The sequence below is a fragment of the Cynara cardunculus genome, assembly GCF_001531365.2.
Source record: "Cynara cardunculus var. scolymus isolate 2C chromosome LG 5, CcrdV1, whole genome shotgun sequence".
NCBI lineage: Eukaryota > Viridiplantae > Streptophyta > Magnoliopsida > Asterales > Asteraceae > Cynara > Cynara cardunculus.
Window position 1 is genome coordinate 22035228 of NC_037532.1, and position 17465 is coordinate 22052692.

Consider the following 17465-nt stretch of genomic DNA (forward strand, 5'->3'; position numbering starts at 1 on the left):
ATCCTTCTTCATGAACATTTTCTTTTGTTTTCAAACACTTTTCTTTCATTGTTTCAAATATTTCTGAAGATCAAAAAATTTCACAGTAAGCTCCAAACTTTTCTTCTCAAACTCACTTCTTTCCAATATAACAACTTTCTCAAAATCAGTAATTTGTTTTGAAAGTTTGATATTTGTCATCTCAAAGGATTTAAGTTTACATTCAAAAACTTTCCTCTCAGAATCAAACTTTTTATTCTCATCCTCTAATTTCTTTTCCAACTCAGAAATCTTCTTTGAAAATTCAGCAGACTTTGCTTAAAAAGATTCTCGTTCAACTTGAAAATCTGCTCTTTCCTTCTCTTCTTTTAATTTCAGAACATAAACATAAATCTTGTCTTTTGGAGAGAAATCAAACTTATCAATCTCTTCATTTAAACAAATCTCATAATTCATATAAGCAGGAAAATCCATTTCTTCAAAAAAGTTCATTTTATCATCTGAGGATTTTAAACTAAAATATGATTTCATTTCGAAATCAGACTTTTGGAAAACATTACCCACAAAGGCTTTAAAGTAGAAACATTTTCAGGATCTTGAACTTGATTAGTTTTTGAAATATTTGTAATAGAAAGTTCAAGATCTTTAATTTCATCAAGATTTTAGCACGTTCTTCTTCAAAGACCTTTGTAATTTCCAAAATATTTTCTTCAAGAAAAGGTGTAACATACACTTTATGTTCATGTTGATTTTCAGTATGTTCAACTTTATTTTCAGAAAGTTCTTCCTTTGTGTAACTTCTAAAACAATCATCTGAAAAAGGTTGTCTCTGTTTGAGTATCTAAACCATAACCTACTACTTCCAGCTTTTATCGAAACGGATAGGGAACACATCAAGACCACTCGAGATCCCAATAAAGAAAAAAGAAAAACTAGAGTATGTTTGGTAGAAAGTATAGTATATTCATGATGAATATTATGATAAAATTTAATATTTGTGTTGAATATCATACGGATATGAATACTTGAGAGGTGTATAGACATGAACATACATAAATATTCATAACGAGTAGTATGTATATTCATGAATAAATAATTATTATTTTTTTGCATACATGTGAACATACATAAATATTCATGATGGATAGTACATATACTCATGATAAATAATATCATACTTATGTATGAATAGTGAAGAACCGTTGAATACACGTGAACATATATTAATATTCATGATAAATAGTATGTATATTCATATAATAAATATTATAGTGAAAATGTGTATATTCATGATAAATATTATACTAATGTGTGAATATTGAAGATCTGTTTTATACACGTGAAAATACATAAATATTCATGATGAATATCATATTGATATACGAATACTAAGGAGTTGTATACACGTGAACCTCTGTAAATATTCATGAGGAATATTGCACAAATATACCATTTCACGTAAAAAAAACAGTCAAAACAGAGGAAAAAAAAACTATGTCGAGATGAATGTCAGTCGAGAAGAATGAAATGTTCTTCTTTATATTAATTATTTTTAAGATAATTTAAAAGTTTTTGAATTAAAAAAGAAATGAAAAAATCAAAAAGCTTAAAAATAATCTATTTTTGTCCCTACTAACTTCTTAATTAACCACTTTGTGTTTTAGCTTTTATTAGTTTTCTTAATTTACAACCTAAAATTAGTTTGCAATTGAATTGAATCCAATCCCCCCTCTCTAAACATGCATTTATTATTCATTGTAATATATACCTATCAATGCTAGCATTCTTTCTCAAGCTAAAAGTAAACTTGCATGAATTCCTTCTTGGCAAGTTAGGTATCTACATGCTCCAACTGGGTATAAGTATTGCTTTTGAGTGATGGCACTCGGTTTCCTAACTCATTTACTCCTCCTAAGATGGATGGATGGATTCAATAGAAATTTTCTTTAAGGAAGAGATAAGAGGGCGGTTTCCTTATGTAGATTCGTTTACTTCTGATAGGTTGTGCAATAAATAGGAGATTAATGGATGACCGATTGTAATGAGAATTGATAAATCAGCACATGCATTCTATTAATAAAGGATTGCCCACTAATTTTACACATTGGAAGCATGGAAAAGGCATATGGATATAAAAGTATCTAATGGGTTCTTTGCATCCTCAAACACTTATTTGCAATTATTGTGTTTGATTTCAAATGATTATGCGACTATAGAGTAGATGTTTGAAACTGAAACTATGGTTGTTAACGCTTCGAGCTTTCAACGAGATCCTCAAGTTCAAGCTTAATAATTCTTGAGCTCGAGTTGAACGCAAAATAAAATTCGTTTAGCTTAACGTGTCAAGCTCCAAAACATCAATATCTAACTCGACTCGTTCAGAAGATTGATTAAATTTTTTCGACTCACCAAGCCAAGCCAATGGAGCATACACTTTTCCACATCAAAGATAGTCATGTTAACAAGGATCAAGGTCGAGCCAATACACGAGTTGTTGATCTCAAGCTCTAAGCCCAAAAAACAAGCTTATAAATCTTGAATTTTGGAAATAATGTACAACTCACAGTTGTTAAACACGCATTAAACTGCGACTCGAACATTGCAAAAAATATTTGAGGGTTACTATGATTTGTTGAAAATTGCTATTTCAACCCTTCTGCTTCGAAAATTATGGTTTTCATCCCTATAGTTTACAACTCAACACGCTTTTGTCCCAAATGGTCTACAATTCACTGCTTTTTTAATTTATATGGTTTACAATTTTTGTTGTTTTTGTCCCGCATACAGTTATACTTAAGGGTAAACAACTAACAAAGTTAGCCTCAAGATTAAAAACACTAAATTGCAAACCACATGTTATGAAAATCGTAAATTCAAAATATAGGAACGAAAGTGACAATTTGTAACAAACCACAGTACACATATATGTGCCTATTGAAGTTTAGAGACGGTATTTATAGTTTTGTATAAACAACAGGGACCAAAATTGTTGTCTACTCTTATTATATGCTAACTAGTGCGAACGCACGATGACAAAAATATGTTGTTAGAAAATAAATATGTAATTACTTTGAGATGAAGCGTAACTTGTAATTCATTGACAACTAATAAAATACAATGTAAAACACTGAATGTACTTGTAAAAAGTAATTGATGCAACGTACGATAAATGAGAAGGTTGATCCCGTTGATTCTATGAACACTTCACCATAGCGTGTTCTTGGAATCGATATGTTATGAACCTAAAATAGAGTCTAGCACAAAAGTTATGTGTATTTAAGCACGACACCTTTTGTTAGCCTGGTCATGGGCCTCCCTAAAGAATAGGGCATGGTTCTCCACACCATGGCCTGCAGCAGTATTGCTTCATTATCGAAATTAAAGTTGTACAAAAACGATTAGTTGCAAATATATATGCAGTATTAAGAATTATACTGGTAGAACACAAAAATAATCTTTCCATTGTAACTTAATGTTTGTTTTGCAACCTATTTATTAAATCGGTTTTGAAATGGATTACACATAAAAGAAAATTTTAATAAACCATCATATAAAGTCAATTAATTGAATAGAGGAAAAAAAAAGATTACATAAATTAAAAAACAATATATTATAAGAATTCTTTTTATTATATATTCATACCCATATAGCCACCACTACGTGAAAAAAATATGCATTCAAAAAATCAAATAAAATATGTTATTTAGCTAATGGTATCAATTTCTCTTGATTGACATGTTTTTAAGCAAAAAAGCAAAAACAGGGAGCTCTTTATATATATATATATATATTGGTTGAATAAGGTTCAACTATGCAAGTAAATGCAATTTTCAATTTTTATGAACTTTGTGATTCTTGCAAATGCATTTTTCTTGAACTGAAAAAGTCAAACATGGTTGAGTACCCGGTTCTATTTGTCAAAAGATGTTAAATCATTTTTCATATACTATTTTATACAACTTTTTCTAGGAAATTATCTGTGGTAATCCTTTATTTTTTAAAACCATAAACAACATTGGTTAGTCAAGTATCAACATCTTCTCTTAATTTTTGTGCTATTATCCGTTCAAACATGCATCTCAATATAATTTGATACTTTTAAGCTTTTACGTTCTTGTTCATAAACATTATTTGTTTACAATAATTAAATTAACATTAGAGACGCTTTTTAGACATATTATAAACGATATTACTAAAATTACATTCATGATTAGCATTGATTATTTTATAATTGTTAGAAATATAATTACAGGAAATAAATACATTTGTTCGTTCATAAACTTCCTTTTTTTCAAATTTGTTTTTCAAGTTTGTAAAATCCTTTTATGCTTGTCTCACCAACTAACAACCAACAATGCTTTTTTAGTTATTATTTATCGAATTTTTGTCTTCTCAAAAATAACTCATCAAGAACATTTTAATGAAAATCAAGAACATAAATAACAAACCTAATCAAAAAAATTATAATATAATACTTATATAAACTCTAAAAATTGCAGGATTCAGAGACAAAATCAAACATAAAAAACCTCCTTCCGCTCATGAAAATGTCAACCCCTTTGAGACTTTAAAAGAGAGAAAGATAAACAAATTCATATAAATGATGGATATCACACACCACATTTTTATTGAAATGTTTGATAATATAAAATAAAAATGCCAAAAAGAGTTGGAGGCTATTAAAAAGTCGTATCCCTTCAAGCTTTTGAAAGTAGTTTAAACTTTTTTTCTTCTATTTGTATAATCAAATATTTGGAGTAGTCTTATTCATCACATATTTTCATGATTCAATGTTGATGTCATTAATATGTAGTGCTTACGGAAGATAACTTACATTTGAAGAAGGGATTCAAATGCTAGAGGTTTGTAAAAATATAATGCTAACACCTTCAACTAATCCAGCAAATGATGTTTCCACAAAAATTATTTGCTTATTGAGTACTAAGACCTTCAATATGCATAGAAGAACTAAAATAGTTCTTGGAATTTTGAAACATAATCCAATAGAAAGTTGGTGTCGAAATAGATCCACTTAGTATACTTAACATACAAACAAAAAATGATAGACCATTCAAAGAGCACAGGTTTCATCGGAGATTGTTTGGCCTCACGTAACAATAGCGATAGACTTTCATTGGAGAGCAATGACTTAACCTATATTGCAAGTTGGTGTCGAAATAGATCCACTTAGTATACTTAACATACAATCAAAAAATGATAAACCATTCAAGGAGCACAGGTTTCATCGAAGATTGTTTGGCCTCACGTAACAATAGTGATGGAGGCTTTCATTGGAGAGTACCGACTTAACCTATATTGCAAGATGTATGTAAAAATTCTACATATAAAAGAGGAGAAAGCCACAATTTAATGAAGAAAAAGCTACAAAGGTTGTCGACATATGGAAAGTTGAAGGTTATACTAAAGTGTAAGATATATTTAAGAGAAACGAAATCAGAAAGTTTACTAGAAAATAGGAAGAGTGAAGGTTCAAAGATGCATGTAAATTTACTAAAAACGGTTTGTGCATAATGAAGCACACATTTATTATATAGGGACGACATCATCTTTTTCTTATATTAGATATTTTAAAAAACAAAAAGATTTAGAAAAAAGAGAAATAAGAATTCTAACATTAGGAGATGTTATTGGGTTTGGTTTTCCTTTAATATATATATATATATATATATATATATATATATAGATTTTATTCTATGTAGATAATATAGAAAATTCTTGAACCTTTCAAACCAAAACCAAAATCAAAATCATTTTTGTCGAAATTTAGAGAATAAGAGTTCACATTTATGGGTTGGAGGTAGTCGTGAATTCAAGTGATTATATATTACATTACCATAAAAGAAAAGAGGTTATCGGTAATTAATTAATAATCACTGCCTCTCGATATGACCTCTTTGCATGTCGGGCGGAGTAGGATGGTGTGCTCGAACTGAGATACGTAGCTACCCTTTGTGTCACACAACGGAGGGTACGGCTGCAAGATTACAACATATTAGTCTCGTGAAAAATACAAATAAACCCCTGACCCTGAGATGGGGTTTGGAGGTATGATGTACAAAGCAAATATTCATGGAGGCACAGGTTAGAGTGACCCATTTTTAGTAGGATCAGCTAGTAGTAAGCACATAGGCAGGCTCCTTGTGTTGGTTAGCTGCACTTGATAGGACCTGACTTTCTTGCTTGTCTTACCTACATGTTTAAGTTGCTTAGTACATTCGTATTCTACTTGTAGGATTGGGTTCTAATGAGAATGAAAATTATGGTGAGAAGAAACCTCCACTCTTGGATAAATCCTAATTGAAGAGGACCACTAGTGAGATATATTGGATCAATTCCCTTCTAAAGCGCGATTAATGAGTTGTTTTGGGATTAGAAGTTTCTTACACTTCTCACCTCAACTCCTATTATCACACGATCCTTCATCTCCACTTTTCATTACATGTGTTACATGCTTACATTGTTCCTTGCATACCACTGATTTGTTATTCTCCATGTTATATTTTTTCCGATTACCGCTTATCTTATTGTCTGCTTGATCCTAATGGCCGGGGTAAGGTCTAGGTGCACCCTACCCATCTCAGATCCTACTTTCGAGTGAGACATATTAGATTCGATTCGTTTGGTTTGGCCGTGCTAATGAAGCTTAAGTGTGTTTAACTCTAGCATTGTTGGTGCCATGGAGGTGGGCTTTTCTCTGTTCTTTAGGTGCTAGAATATATCTAGTAACGTTACTCTTGGAAAACCATATTAAACAAAGAATCAAAATGTAGTAAAAAACTAGCTAATTTAGTATTTGAACAAATCTACTAGAGGTGGCATATAAAAATGGTGGTAAAATCAAATAAAAAATTAGCTAAGAGGGCAACATATGGAACTGTTTTAAAAGTTGCCATAACCATGCCCGTTTACAACCTCCTAAATTGTTTTATTAAAAAAATTAGATGGTTAATTTAATAGCAGTTTTTGTAAATCATATAAAACCAAAACGATAAAGCCCACTCCAAAGAAAGCCTTTGGGAGGGTTAATTATACGCAGACATGACGTCTAACCCAGTCAGAAGAGTTGATGATCAGCAAGAATCTTACCCGGTAAGTGAAAGTGGTGACTCCTACCCGGTTAGCGGTTACTAGGTAAGAGATGATAGAAATACATCAAATCATGAATTGACTTGTTCATTACATCAATCACTATGGAGCGTAAACACTATCCTAGAGATTAAAAAATTAAATGGAATGTGAAAGAGAACCAAAGAATATGATATTGGTGATTAAGAGAGATGATTTGATGTATCTCTACCATGGCTCCACAAGATGGACTATCGATTAGAGAGACCAATCTTAGACATGAGCTCAAGCAACCGGCTTGGTAAGAGCATCAGGGGTATGATAAAGATACATCAAATCATATATCTTGATCTCCAACATCATATCCCTTGATCTATTCTCTATCACATCCCATGTAATTAAAATTTTGTAAACTCTAGGACAGTGTTTCCATTTCTCATTTTGTGTATATATATACTCCATACCATGGTGATGGATGAAATAAACAAGTCCATTCAATTACAAATTCTGTTGCTTGTTCAAAAGAGACGCTTATATTATGCTACTTTGATGACCAAAAACCTTACCCGGTGAGGGTGGTGACTCTTACCAGGTCAACACTTACCAGTTTGTGTTGGTAAACGGCCCTTAAGTTAACATTAAATGTGACCTATCATGAACTATATAGTCAACTTAACATAGAAACTCCAAACCCAAAAAGAGGTGGCCAGTCATCAACTACGCTTCATGCAAATGCGCAATATCTCAACCCTGAAACTCTTCCCAAACCTACTTGAGAAATCTTAATCACATAGGACCTTCAGGGAAGCTGTGGGCTGTGGGTATAGTTTCTCTGAAGTTCACAAGTATAGATGTCGACGTTCATGATTCTCTTTTCTTCTACCCTAGAAAAGGTATCTAAAAATGCAATGATTATATAATTATGATGGAACTATTCAGATATTTTACATTAGTGGATACTTTGATGTATGAACAGGATATCTAAGAAATTGCTGGTAAATTGGCATCAATTAGTACTCAGTCTTCACATGACAGCTAACAAATTCCAGATTTAAATAATAATAAAAACACAGGGCTGGAGATACCTGAACAACACCAGCATCACACAAATTCTTGAGAGCCATTAAATATTTCGTCTCATCTAGTCGATCTAAATAGCGTCTGCAGAAGGCCAGTGTAGAGAAATTCTTATCGATTGTGGCAAGAAGCTGTTTTGCTCTTGGTAACCGCAGCGGAACATGACCAACGTCAAAATTTTTCATGTAATGGCTGCACTCCAGATCTTCTCTCACATAACCCTTGCCTAAACACAACAAACACGATATAAATTTGTATGCCAACTATTATTCTTTCTTTCACATTCAAAAGCTAAGAAGCACAAATGGTTACCAGTAGATCCGAAAGTTTCAATTGCATAGAATTCTCCCTCTTCCATCTTTGTTTGTTCTCCTCCTTTCACAATTGGAACTGATTTTCCGGCGTGAATTTGGTAAGGTCCGATGCTGTGTCCATTCAAGTTCCGGATACTTTTCACTGCAAATGTTGCACCATGCGAGTTAAAAAACTAAAATTAGTCTAATCCTGCAAAATAGAAAATATGTTGATCCAACAGTACCAAGTTTTAGAGATATAATGTAAACATTAATAGTGATATCCTTTTTTCAAACACTATCTTGACCATTGACGAATCAACCGAGTTCGTAAAATTAATCCTTCTAAAATGGTTCAGCCAACTACTTGGCAGTCAGCTGATTTTAATGGTGTAAATAAGTATATGAAGTACTGTTGGAACCTACGATATAAAAGATGCTAATATATGCATCAATCTTGATGTTCAACAAAAGACAACTAAAGAACTCCAGGAGTAAAATGTCAAGTGTTGCCTACACTATAGTAGAGAATATACCTTGGAAGACCTTTCCATTAATTTCTACCTCATAAGACTCCATGACCTCTTGGATTGCAGCACCTATATCACATAGACGTACATCAATCCCTGCTTCCTGCATACCACAGAATGGAAGTTCGAGAAGTCATTACCTGAATGTCACCATATAGCCTATTGGCACTAAACAGTTTGATGTGAAAGTTAGTTTATAATTACAAAAAACTTTTTCCGTAATCTGGAAAGTTACATTCACTCTAGTACTTTTCACAAGGAGTTCATGTGAGCCATATTTTAGTTAATCCTCAGTCCCAAGACAAATGCAAGCTTCAAACATGATTCAATGAGAAGGCTTGTCTAGTGGTCAAAATATTTAAAATGCCTACTATAAAAGAGCAAAATGAAAGAACTTGTGTACTAAAAAACAATGTCATCAATTGTTACTGCTGGACCAAAAAGTAAACTTCGATTCAGAAGTCACCCAAAAAGAAAATATTGCAATTATTTTGGAGTAAAAAATGAAAAATAAGCATTTATTTCGAGATGGAGCGGTAGTATTTTTATTTTTTTTTCCCAAGAAAGTAGAACATCTTCGCTTATAGGTTCATTTTGCCTGATGCACAATATTCACCCATAATTTCTCACTCCACGTTGCTAACCTTAATACCAGTATTTGTGGCTTCCCGAGAGGCCTCGAGCAACGGATCAAACATTGGATTGAATGCAACTGTGAATGCACAGTCAACTATGTGCCCTGAAATGTGTTACAACAGATAAAAAAGGAGAGTAGGAGACTATGTTAAAAACTGCACAAATTGAGTACATGACGAAAATTACTGCCAACTGTGCCAAATCAACTACGAGCATTGTGATTTCTAACCATTTATATGAGTTCCGAAATCCAATTTCATGACATCATCATATTGAAGCACAGTTTTATCTCCAGAGTTGGGGGTCCAATGGGCTGCAACCCTGATACGATACAATATGTTAATGATCAAGTTTTTTCTGAGAAAAGTGACACAAGGATTAAAGGAAATCAATAAAAAGTCGATGATAAAAACAAAGATGAGAAGATGATCATCATAAGGATTACAAAATAAATACCAGTTCAATGAGCATCCTGTAGGGAACGCAATACCAGCTTGTAGACCATTCTCTGATATCAACTTACGAACAGTATTCTCCAAGGTTTCACACAGGTCGACCATCAGCATTCCAGGCTTCAAAATGCTCCTAATATATTTCCGAACCTGAAAAGGGATGAACGAAGCACCATGTTTTAATAACACAAGTAATAATGAATATTCTACCCCTGAAGTCCACATAATAGGTCTGCTAAAGAGCATGGTAGCAAGAGAACCTGACGATGAACTTCTGCTGCTTGTCGAACTGAGTCATACATAGGCTTTTCTAAGCGTTCTAAATCTCTCTTTTCCTCAGATGTAGACCTCCATAAGTTACTGCATAAGCAACAACGTGAGGGTGACAGAGAGAGAGAGAGAGAGGTATTATAATTCAAATAGAACATGCAGAAAAGCAAAATATAGATAAACGTTACATAGTAGGCACTTACTCATCCTTATATTGCTGAATTTCACCCTCTGGAAAGTTTCCCTGGGAGAAAAGCTCTGAAACTGGAATAGTAGGTGGATCAGTTTGCTCCTTTGTTTCTTTTTTTCTCCTGTGATGACAAATTATAATAACTAAGAATACCAAACAACTAGGTGATATTGTCAAACTCATTTCACAAATGGATAACATCATACAAATTCTTACTTGCTTTTGTTCTTCTTCTTCTTCTTTTTTGCAGCTTCCTGAACGCCAGTTTCTAAATTATGCAAGTTCAAATGTTAGAAACGTCCAAGACATTACATATAAAATAAACAAAGTAAGATCAAATAGGACTTGTTCATTTATTTATTATATAAACAATTTTCTGTCCAACGTTATTTTGTTAATCAGATAGCCAATTATGTTCTATACAAAGAATTATATTTTTGTGTCTTGACTAACTTTGATGATTAGGAGAATAAGATTTGTACCAGAGAACAAAGAATCTTCAAAACAAATTGAAAGGAAAACATAACAAGTATCCATTTTCCCAGGTTCAAAATATGTGGGCATGTGTGTGAACTGCATATTTATCAGTTTGATGACAGGTTACAAGCCTTAGTAGCTTTATGTTTTTAGGACCACCGATATCTCGATTTCATTAACTTTGTTCGACATACGGTGAAAGTCCAGCAGCTTTGGAAAATCCACAGCTTGGCACTCATATAAATACAAAACTTCATTTATATATTAGCCTCAACAGGTTTACTTATTGAAATTGAGAATCATCCAAATAAAGCTTTGCAGAAACACACACATACTAGAAAAGATAAATAGAACTCAAAGCCAGGATATCCTATAGGGCACGTGACCTTAAAGACTACACCAGCTGACATCAAAAAGTAAGAGGATCCCTACCCACTGTTGGTGCTGAAATTTTATAGGAAGCACCCACCTGACAACTTAAATTTTTCCGGGAAGAGACTATATCTAGAAAGTGAAGCCACTTACCAAGAAATTCTTCTACTTACACAGAGGAGGTAGGGTAAAGCGCAAAGCAAAGCATTCTTTAGGAGGCAACCTAAGTATTTTCTGACAGTCTGCTGAGGTTATTATTTCTTCTCGTACAATTGTATATAACGTCACTTCATACCATCTATGTTTTCTAGTGTCTAGTCAGATCAATTTCTTCAAATTGCGACAGCTATTTAATGAGCTTTAGAGTTCATGGACTAGCACATTATAATCCATTCAGGTTATACAGGCAATGAGCTTTTGATTCCATGTACTAGTGTTACATAATTTTCCAAAACCCATGAAGCAACATATGAATCCATTCAGGATATATCATAAAATCAAGTGCAACATTCCCAAGATTTCTGATATTTCTTATGTCGTAAATTTAGATATTTTGGTCATGAATTTCCATGTAGGACTTTATGGTAGAGGTCTATACTTAATTGAATGCATATTCAATTTATATGGAAGCATATCAAATCTTATGTCGGCTTCTGTGTACAAGATTGAAATTAGTAGACGTGCATATACCAATCACTAAACACCAAACTCAAATAAGACCGTATTAATGTTATCAACCAACGTGTATTATAGATTAATTTACATTGCTATAGAAGAACCGATTTACATGTACAAGACATAGAGCCAGAAATATAATTTGTAGGGAATAATTGATCAATGCAAATTACATTACCTGAAAATATAACGGATACTTGCAATTTTGAAAACCATAAGTTAGGTGTAACATAACATCAAGTAAATAAAGAAGTGAAGAGAGACGGCCTTTGCTAAAGTTACGGATAAGCATGGTAAAATATCACATAATATGGTAATTAAAGTAATAAATGTTTTCTTAACTGACCCAAACATGTGTCATTATTTGATTCAAAAGCACCCCCAACCAAAACAGCACATGATGTATTGATAACGATATTAAATCTCCTTTCCATTGACATAATTAATTTCTTGTCTCACAGGTCCTGATGAAGGAATGGTATGGATGGGAGCACCTTTTGCATTACCTTACAACTAATGCAAAGCAAAGTAATGGTAACCTACTTAATCGATTCTAAAACAAAATGCTAATCAACCAATAATGCGCATATATAAGTTTATTACCAGCTGCAAAAATTCATATGTTTTGAAGTTTACAAAGAGCACATATAAAAGATGCTTCCACATCATGAGAATTCACACCAACCTCGATCAAAAGCTTGGTGACATTTATAAACTATCAGATGGCATAATCTCAAAATCAAGATAATCATCCTACAAGTATTCCAAAGATTAATTACATTAACCTTGTATTTGTCCAAATAAACATATTGATAACAACTGCAAACTTTATAATAGGCACTATAATCAAAAAAATTATGTTGGTGTATATCATTAATAAACTTCATACTCCCTTTATCTCGTAACTAGATTCCACATCATAATTTTGAGATTCAAACTCACGATTCTATAAATCCCAATATTTTGAACACCAAAAAATCTATACTTGTCATACCTATTCTCTTCTTAACACTAATGACTTTTTCAGATCAAATCAATTCAATCATATCAATTTTAACTAGATAACTAGTCCGCGGATTCCAGTTTTCCCAGAAGCAACAATTTGGTGCTGGGGAATGGGGACGTCCTCGGCTTCAAATCAAAAAATCTAAAAGTTTCATCGTTTTCAAGAAACAAAAATACAATATAAAATTAAATAAATTACCTGAGGAATCCGCTAACGTCAATTCATCAACTTTATCGTTCACTTCTTCGACTGTAGCGGGTACATCACTGACCATTCCATTTGAGGTTCCTGCTCCACCATTCGTATCTTCCTTCGCCATCTCTACAATACCGTTAATGAGTATCAAACATACAACTCATATTCAGGAATTACAAAAAGGACTACAGATTAAATATGTCAATCAAACAAAAGCCAAAAAAAAATCTAACAGACAAGAAAAAAAAGGATCATATGTGAAGAACAATGGAAAGAAGACGAAGTAAGAAAATGGAGATCCGCCGTATCTCGTTTCTCACCGCAAAACAGAGCAGAAGCAGTGGTGAATTTAGGGTTTGAAAATTATAAGTTGTATATTTTACGCGACGACGACGGTGTTGACAAGCTACGAGAAGTAGGCAACAAGTTTAGGTTTGGCAATTTAAGCCCTTCATGTTATTGCTATTGTCATATTGCCCTCCATATTAGGGAAGTTACAATTATTTTGGTCATTTTAAGGCTTAATAGTGTTCAAAAAGAAGGAAAATCGAGAAACCTTGAACCGTTTGATCTTAAAAAAAAACCCGATAATAATAAAAACCGACTGAATATTCATCGGTTGGTTTTGGGTTTTACTAGAAGGGTATTCGCGTAATCCAGCGAGATAAATCTTTATTTTAATGTTTAATTTTTATTATTTGTCTTTATCGATATAATATAATTTTATGTAGTTTTGAGAAAGCGATAATTTTTTATTTTTGAATGGATATAAATTTGAAAACAGCATAAAAAATTTATACAAAAAATCGATATTAGTATTAAATTAACTATTTAATAGTTTTCGTTCTTTTTTGGTATAACTTCTTTAATTCAATTTTTTATTATAATTTAATTTAGGTATAATAACAAAGTAATTTATTTTTGGTTTAATAATATATTTTTTATTAAAGATAATAATTAAACATTCAGTTAGAAACTTAATAATTATCCTAATTATATTTTAGATTTTTTATATTTTAAAATGAGACGTTTATCCTCTATTTGATTATGTTTATCCATAGTTAGTTACACGAATTTAAACATGGAGCTTTAATAAGTTGTACTTAATGCTAAATTTACTTGTAATCTTGAATTTTAAGTAATATGCATCAATATACAGTACTTTATGCATAAAATGGTTTTTAAAAGTTTTTATCAAATGTTTTATAATACTAGAAGAGTATTCGCACAATGCAACGAGACATATCTCGATTTTATTATTTGTCTCTGTCGATGTTATAATACGATTTTATGTGTTTTAAGAAAACAATAATGATTTTATTTTTGAATAGAATATAAATTTGAAGATATTATAAATTTTTTAAAATATATATATCAATGTTAGTATCAAATCAACTATTTAAAAGTTCTCATTTTTTATGTAATTTCTTAATTTTTTTATTATAATTTAATTTAAGTTTAATAACGAAATAATTTATTTTTKGTTTAATAATATAACATTTTATAAAGATAATAATTAAGTATTCTGTTACAACTCAATGATTATTCAAATTATATTTTAGATTTTTTATATTTAAAATGAGATGTTTATCCTGTATTTGATTATGTTTATCTGCAGTTAGTTACACGAATTCAGATATGRAGCTTTAATAAGTTGTACTTACACACAATCTACTTGTAATCTTGAGTTTTAAGTAATATGCATTAATAAACATTATTTTATACATAAAAGTGGTTTTTAAGGAGTTTTTATCAAATACTTGATATAGTATAGAAGTATAGATATTGATATTATAGATAACTAGCAGGGTACTCGCATAATGCAATGAGATATATCTCGATCTTAATGTTTCGCTTTATTTCTTTTTGTTCAGTCAATGTCATAATAAAGGTTTATATGATTTTGAGGAATGATAATGTTGTATTTTTTTAATAAAATATATATATTAATATATCATAAAAAATTTAAAAAATATATTGATATTAATACCAAACTAACTATTTAAAATTTCTCTTTTTTTGTGTATTTTTTTTGGTTTATAAATATAATTTTTTATATAAAAAATAATTATTAAGTATTTTGTTAGAACTCAATGATTATTCTAATTATATTTTAGATTTTTTATATTTAAAATGAGATGTTTATCCTATATTTGATTATGTTTATCTACAGTTAGTTACATGAAAATAAGTTGTGCATACGCACAATTTACTTGTAATCTTGAATTTTAAGTAATATGTATCAATAAACAGTACTTCATGCATAAAAAATGGTTTTTAAGAGCTTTTGTTGGTCCCGTAAGGGTCTACAAGAATAGAAACAGTTTGTAGAATGGAGGGGATGAATACAGATTTTACAAGACTGTTTGTGGAAAGATGAGGTAAAAAAAAAACCTATTTAAACAATCTTTGGTTACACACAGATCTTTAGCAATTACAAGAAAAGAGATTGCTAAAAAAAGATCTTTTACTTAAGCTAGAAGATGCTTGAAGTAAGATGAGGATTGCAGAGAGATGCGCGCTCTCTACAAAGAGAAGAAACACTTCTATTTATACTCAGTGCATTAAATGAACATTTAATGCAATATAGTAGGTTTAGAGTGCGTGGCAAGCCTAAAGAGGAAGGTTTGTCCTTTGCTACAGTGAATAGTACAAAAGCACTATTCTTGAGCAGACATCCTTGCCTAAAGTTGATGGACAAAGAGTCGACTAATCGGCTCCGTACCGTACTAACTTTTGCAAGGGTATGAGTTTGTCCTTTGTGTGCAAAAGGACAAGACAACAACAATCGTGCTAAGCAAGCTTCTTTTGATCGCTGAATGCTGGGATGACTTGGAGGTCTCATCATCATTCGTTGAAGCTAGAGCAGTCTTCACACATATGTAGACAGATTTATAATCACTGAATACCGCTTCACATAACGTACTCGCCAGTCTCTAATCTTCAGTTTCAGTCTTCGACATTCGCTGAAGAATCTTTGGTGTGAGTGTTGTCTTCTTGAAGTATTGTTTGTCTCTGATGAATTTACAATGCAAGTTCTTCAGCGATCACTGAACATACTCAGTGATGATTGCTGGAACTGAAAATACAGAGACACAAATACAACGTGAAAGGAAAATGTAATAGTCTGGTTATTATTTTGGTTATATACATATATATATATATATATTATTTAATTAAATATATATATATATAAGATATATGTATATATGATATATATAAATATATATATATGTTATGTATGTATGTATGTGATTTGTGTGTGTGTGTGAGCATTCAAAAGAAGAAAAGAAGGGAGAGGGTCGGCTATTAAGCCGCCTCTCAATCTCCTCGTGGGTATGTATGTATATAAAGAAATTTGAGAAGGAAAAACACACACAACACATTTTCTATATTTAGAAATTTCTCTGAAGAGTTTTGAAGAATCTGCACAGAAAGAGGAAAATCTCTAAAAGCTTTGAATCTCAAATTTCAAAGGTGAGTGTATTTGAGCCTTGAATATGAATTGCTTCATACAATTTGAAAAGCATTTCAACTGATTATTATGTGTTTGGAGGCATTTTTATGATGATATTTGTGTATACCGGCCAAGTAGTGTCCGGATTGAGGTCCGGATACTTAAATCGGATGTGCTTTGTCCGGATATCTATTAAACCGGACAAGAAGTGAACGGATTATGTTTTAAACCGGACAAGAGGTGACCGGATAAAGTGTAAACCGCTTAAAGAATCATGTGATGTATTGACCGGATTGCTAAACTGGTCAAGAGTTGTACGGTGTGTTGACCGGTTTATATTAAACCGCTCAAGGGATAAATTGTGTATTGATCGGTTTAATCTAAACCGGATGATAAAGAGAATGATATGGTGTCCGGATTCTTAAATCGGACAAGGATATTATATTTTCAAAAGGATTGTGAGCGGATTACTAAACCGGACAATGTTAAATTATTTTTCTAAGTCTTTGTCCGGATTTGTAATCCGGATGGAAAGTTTTAAAGGACAAGTTTGACCGGACTTCTAATCCGGGTGGAAAAAAAAGAGTTTTGAGAATTGTAATTGATTGAGCAGTGTTGACTGCGAGTGAGATGGCGGTGTAACCGCGAGAGTGTTATGAGCAGTGTTTACTGCGAGTGAGATGGCGGTGTAACCGCGAGAGTGTTATGAGCAGTGTTTACTGCGTGTGAGATGGCGGTGTAACCGCGAGAGTGTTATGAGCAGTGTTTAC

General features: G+C 31.9%; 1 protein-coding gene across 3 annotated transcripts; it reads right to left on the reverse strand.

Annotated features, from left to right (window-relative positions):
• Window positions 1–5732: 5732 nt before the first annotated feature.
• On the reverse strand, window positions 5733–13624 carry LOC112512401 (methionine aminopeptidase 2B-like). Of its 3 annotated transcripts, none has more exons than XM_025118341.1 (12): window positions 13559–13624; window positions 13242–13364; window positions 10730–10781; window positions 10527–10634; window positions 10314–10413; window positions 10058–10203; window positions 9831–9922; window positions 9610–9704; window positions 8972–9068; window positions 8455–8598; window positions 8151–8368; window positions 5733–5974 (listed from the first exon to the last, which is right to left on the reverse strand). In XM_025118341.1, exons 2-12 carry the CDS (start codon window positions 13360–13362, stop codon window positions 5864–5866), a joined length of 1284 nt encoding a protein of 427 aa, XP_024974109.1. In that variant the 5' UTR covers window positions 13363–13364; window positions 13559–13624; the 3' UTR covers window positions 5733–5863. The 3 variants fall into 3 exon arrangements, with proteins under 3 accessions (XP_024974109.1, XP_024974111.1, XP_024974110.1); XM_025118343.1 differs by lacking the exon at window positions 13559–13624 and adding an exon at window positions 13505–13519; XM_025118342.1 differs by lacking the exon at window positions 13559–13624 and adding an exon at window positions 13472–13486.
• Between the last annotated feature and the right edge of the window lie 3841 nt (window positions 13625–17465).